A 4,843-nucleotide genomic window follows, 5' to 3' on the forward strand; every position below is an offset into this window, starting at 1 on the left:
AGTCCCTGAAGCTGAGATTAGAACCCGGGTTTCCTGCCTCTCTAGTTCAGGGGTGGGCAAGGAGAGGAGGAATGCCCTGGGAAAGGCCGGAATCTTAAGCAAGCTCCCCAGAGACCCTTGGGAACCGTGCTCAGGCAGTGGGCATAGGGGGGAAGGCCAATCAGTAGGCACCGATTCCCAAGTTAGGACCTGGCTGAGGGAAGAGATTGTCCAGGCTGTGGGGCCTCCTTTCTTGCTCTGAGGCCTGTGCCACGGAGAGGAGGAAGGGGAGAGGGGAGATCCACTTCCTGCTCCTTCCCTGATCTTTGACCACAACAGCCCCTCTGGCAGTGGGGTAGGGGGGAAGGGAGTCCTGGGGACAGTCTGATGTCCTGCTGCAAAGCTAAGGAGATTCAATTCCAGGAAGGAAATGGGAGCTTTGCAGGGGCCAAGCTTGGGTCAGATACAGTGTAGCCGGGCCAGAGGCTGACCACCCGCTAGGGGCCGAGGGTGGGGGGAAGACATGAGGGGATGAGCCCGAATGGGATGCTTGTTTCATTTCTCAATAGGTCCCACAAATTGAGTTTTCTGGGCTCCTCTGCAAAACCTGCAAGCCCTAGCCAGGGAGGGGGATAGGAAGTGGGATGAGATGGATGGAATAGTATGGCCAGCAGCAACCACTAGCCTGGGGAAGAAGGGGGGCCGGTATCCCCGGAAGACGAACCATTGGAGGCCAATCAAGATTAAGCCAAAAGAGTTCTTCCCTCCCTCCCAAAGAAGCAATTCTAGGGTGGGAAAAGGGTAGGGGGATGTGTGTGTTAATGCACATGGAGCTATTAGCTAATTTAAATTTTAAAGATGGCCTGAGGGACAGGATACTAGACCTGAAGTCAGGGAGACCTGCATTCAAATCCAGCCTGACACTAACTGTATGACCTTAAGCAAATCAGGTTAAAACCTGTTTGCCTCAGTTTCCTCATCTGCAAAATGGGGATAATAGCACCAACCTCCCAGAGTTGTGAGGATGAACTGAGATGATCTATGTAAAACACTTAACACGGTGTCTAACGTATAGTCAGCATTATACAAATGTTAGCTCTTATTACAGACAATGGAGGGAAGGGCAGGTAAAGGAGAACAATCATAAATGAACTGTGAGGTCTTGTGGAAAAGAGTCCAGAGCTAAGTTACAAAGTGAATCCAGGCAAGCTACGGATGGACAGGGGTTTTTATTATTTAGCTGCACTGGATGAAGTATTTTCTTTCCACACACAATACCAGCACATCTCCATTCCCAGGAACAAATTACTTTGTATTTGCTTTTTAGGTAATTTAGCATTTGCTTATCTGTATGGGGTCCATCCCACCTCAGGACATTAGCTCCTGGAGGCCTTGGACTGTTACATCTCTGTTTTAGGCATGCGGGAGGGGCTTGTTTAAACTGCTTATTTACTATATTGCTTGATAAACTGGAAGAAAGATTGTGGAGGATGGGATAATGATGGAGGGAAGGGGGTGCTGTGTTATTTTAATTTATCCTCCTCGCCCTTCTCCAAGGAAAATAATCTTTGATTTGAAAAAGACATGACAAAAATGTCCTCTAGGAAGTGGAAAGTAGGTGTAGCAGAGAATACCTGGCTTCCCTTGCTGTCTCCAGGTCCATACTGGCTACACTCCAGGGATTTGAAAGATCCTGTAGAATGTGAGAATTACTCCAGAAATGCTAAAGGGCAGTTCAATTTAAAAATTAATTTTTAAAAGTTTTTCAAATTTATGTTTTAAATTTTAAAAACTTTAAAAGTTTGGTATTTGTGTCTTGAAAATTTTTTGAATGCTTATTAAAGGGATGGCGAGTGAACATTTAAATTAAATGAAATATTTTAGTGTGGCCTAGTACCTTTGAGGTTTACAAAGCCCTCAATGGGCACTGAATCATTAGAATCATTCAACAACCCTGGGAAGGTAATACAGGTAACATTTATGAGAAAACTGAGGTGGAGAAGCAGTGTCTCTGGCAACCCTCTAGCTCCTAAGTATCGGGCTGGATCCTGCACTTTATTCGTGGCCACCCTTGTCAGCCCGGAAAAGGAACCCTGGGTCACAAAGAGCCAGCAGGGTTTATCAAAGACAGTTCGCGCCACACCACTAGACTTCCTTTTTCTTTTTTTGCCAGGATTACTAGACTGGGAAGATCATTTGGCAAAGTCTGTCTCTTTAGCTGTTCTTGACGAACTGGGGAGCTATGGACTGAGACCAGAGAGTTTTGAGAATGGTTTATCTTCTCTGACTCCTCCTTGTACAGATGAGAAAGCTGAGGCACAGAGCTGGGCAGCCATGGCTGTAGCCCAGGGCTCACCTTCATCTCATTCTGACCTGCAAGAAGGACTCTAGAATAGAGAGGTAAAACAAGCTGACTGTGTAATCGCAGACAAAACTTGCTGATGAGGCAGAATCAAATTAAAATGAGACGGGGAAATATTTAACAAAATAAATAAAATTACAACACACCCTATGATAATGTCTAAGTCAAAATGGAGCCCCTCTCCCCTTGGTGTATATTTCAATCCCAGCCCCGTTTCTTTTTCAGTGACCACCCCCCTCCTGAGGGACGACCTCCCCTTTTTGGGGATCCAAGATCCCTTATGAAACTAAGTGGACCATTCATTGAGCCCCCCTCAACTGCAGCAGTTTCAAGCATTTTTTAAAGTGTCTCCAAAAAGCTGAGCATTGTGCAAAGCTAGAGATACAAAGACACCTGTGCCCTTTGGGGAGACAATATGTATGCACATAGGAGAACACTAAATAGATACAAAATAATACAGGGGATTCTAGGAGGGAGGGCACTAGCAGTGCAGGGATCAGCCCAGGCCTTGCAGGGCTAAAGCTGAGAATTGAAGGAGCTGAGAGACTCCAAAAAACAGAAGGGAAGAGGGAACCCTTTCCCCGCGAGGCAGAGAGGCCCATTGCAAAGGGAGATGGACTGCTGTGGGGGCAAAGCTCGGAGCCACTGGGAAGGGAAGGGATGTTGAACAAGGCCAGGGGACGGAAGGGCAGGTAATAGGGAGTTTAAGGAGAGTTACCCGGTCAGAAGATGCCTCTGATAATGGTATTATGAAGGACCTATTGGAGGGGGACAGGGAAAACAATAGTCTGAGCCAGAGAAGAGCAGGCAAAGAGCTATTTCTGTGTAGAGAGACCCCCTCCCAGCCTCTCCACTTCAGCATTTTAGAGAAATATAGACAGTCTCAAAGAAGGGAGCAGTCGTTCCTAACAGTCCTGTCTGACTCTTGGTGACCCCAGTGGGGTTTGCTTGGCGAAGCTCCTCGGGGGGATTTGCCATTTCGTTCTCCCCGTTTTTTACAAACGAGACAAACAGGGCCAGATAGGCTTACTCGGGGGCGCCTGCCTAGTGAGGGAGGGAGGCCATACTCGAACTCAGATCTTCCTGAGCTCTCACCGCTGGGCTGCCCTGGCCCAGAGTCTGGGATGACAGAGACAGGGCCCCTGGTTTTGGGACCCGGGTGACCCGAAGCTGTGGCTGCTAAGCGGGAGGGCTTGGGGGAGAGACTGGCTCAGCAGTTCTGCTTCTAGAACTAGGAAAGTCACAGACAACCCAGGAAGCACTGAGGCACAAAGTGTTCTTCCAAGCCAGAGAACTACAGAGTAGCAGAGTGTGAGGATGAGGGTGAGGGGGTGGGGCAAGGTGGGTGGTTTCCTTCCTCCTTTCCCCCCATTAAAATGCATACTTGGAGATTTCTTAGTGCTCTAGCCCAGAGCTCTATCAGAAGCAATTTGACTGTGGAGCATGGAAGAGATCCCTCCCCCTAGACCCTCAGCAGTGGAGAGAACCTGTAGACTTCAAGTCTCCTAGTGAGGCGGGGGCAGAGGGCAGGGGGCTGGGGGAGAGGGTTCTTTGGCTTCTTCCTGTTCTAATTGGCTGCTTGAGGATACTTAAGGCTCCAGCTTCTGCCTGGCCCTGATCCTATCATTTTTACCTGCTGGTGCTTCTGGCCTGCAATCTATCGAGATGGAGGTCTTCAATCTGTGGAGGGATTATCTGGGACTAGCTAGCGTGGTGGGGGCTCTCCGGGAGGAAAAGCTGGAGCCGCAGGTGGCAGGGACAGAGCCAGGCCCAGACCCCGGACCCAGCCTGAGGCAGGACCTCCTGCCCCCCAGGGACTCCCTCTGCACCTTTTGCAAGCACAATGGGGAGTCTCGAAACATCTACTTGTCCCACACGCTGAAGGACGAGGAAGGCCGCGTGGTGTGTCCCATCTTGAGAAAATACGTGTGCCCACAGTGCAGAGCCACCCAAGACAATGCCCACACCAAGCGCTTCTGCCCACTCACCAGCAAGGGCTACATGTCTGTGTACAGCTACACGGCCCGCAATTCAGCCGGCAAACGGGCCAGCCTGCAGTGGCCATCGGAGGAGCCCAACTCGGCCAAGAGCCGGACCAAGAGGCTTCCGGCAGTGCCCGAAGGAAAAGCTCCCAGCCGGGCTCTGGAGGAAAGCGGCGCCGGCAGTGGCACAGGTAGGAGCTGGGAGCGGGCGGGAGAGACTGGCAGGAGGGGCTCCAAGGAGCAGAATCGGGCACCTGGCAAGAGACTAGATAGAAGGGGGGAAAAAGCTTCCCCCAGTCAGGGCCGGGCAGTGATGTAGTAGTAACTGAGTGCCTCCTTCCAAAGGAGTGCCCTCCTTGCCACTCCCTAGCTCTTAACTGAATGCAGGTAACCCAGGATTTACTAGCCTACTACCCCAAGCCAGAAATGCCTGCCCTCCCTCCCCCTGCTTTCTTGGGGAGTCTTTGTATTCACTCATTCATTCAAGAAATTTATTTCTGGAGGCTGGTTGTTGGGGATT

General features: G+C 50.3%; 1 protein-coding gene across 1 annotated transcript; it reads left to right on the top strand.

Annotated features, from left to right (window-relative positions):
* Positions 1 to 3,889: 3,889 nt before the first annotated feature.
* NANOS3 (nanos C2HC-type zinc finger 3) lies at positions 3,890 to 4,642 on the top strand. The gene has a single exon (XM_051975325.1). It carries the CDS (start codon positions 4,007 to 4,009, stop codon positions 4,640 to 4,642), a length of 636 nt encoding a protein of 211 aa, XP_051831285.1. The 5' UTR covers positions 3,890 to 4,006.
* The last annotated feature ends 201 nt before the right edge of the window (positions 4,643 to 4,843 follow it).

This window comes from Antechinus flavipes, chromosome 1 (assembly GCF_016432865.1).
Source record: "Antechinus flavipes isolate AdamAnt ecotype Samford, QLD, Australia chromosome 1, AdamAnt_v2, whole genome shotgun sequence".
Classification (NCBI taxonomy): domain Eukaryota; kingdom Metazoa; phylum Chordata; class Mammalia; order Dasyuromorphia; family Dasyuridae; genus Antechinus; species Antechinus flavipes.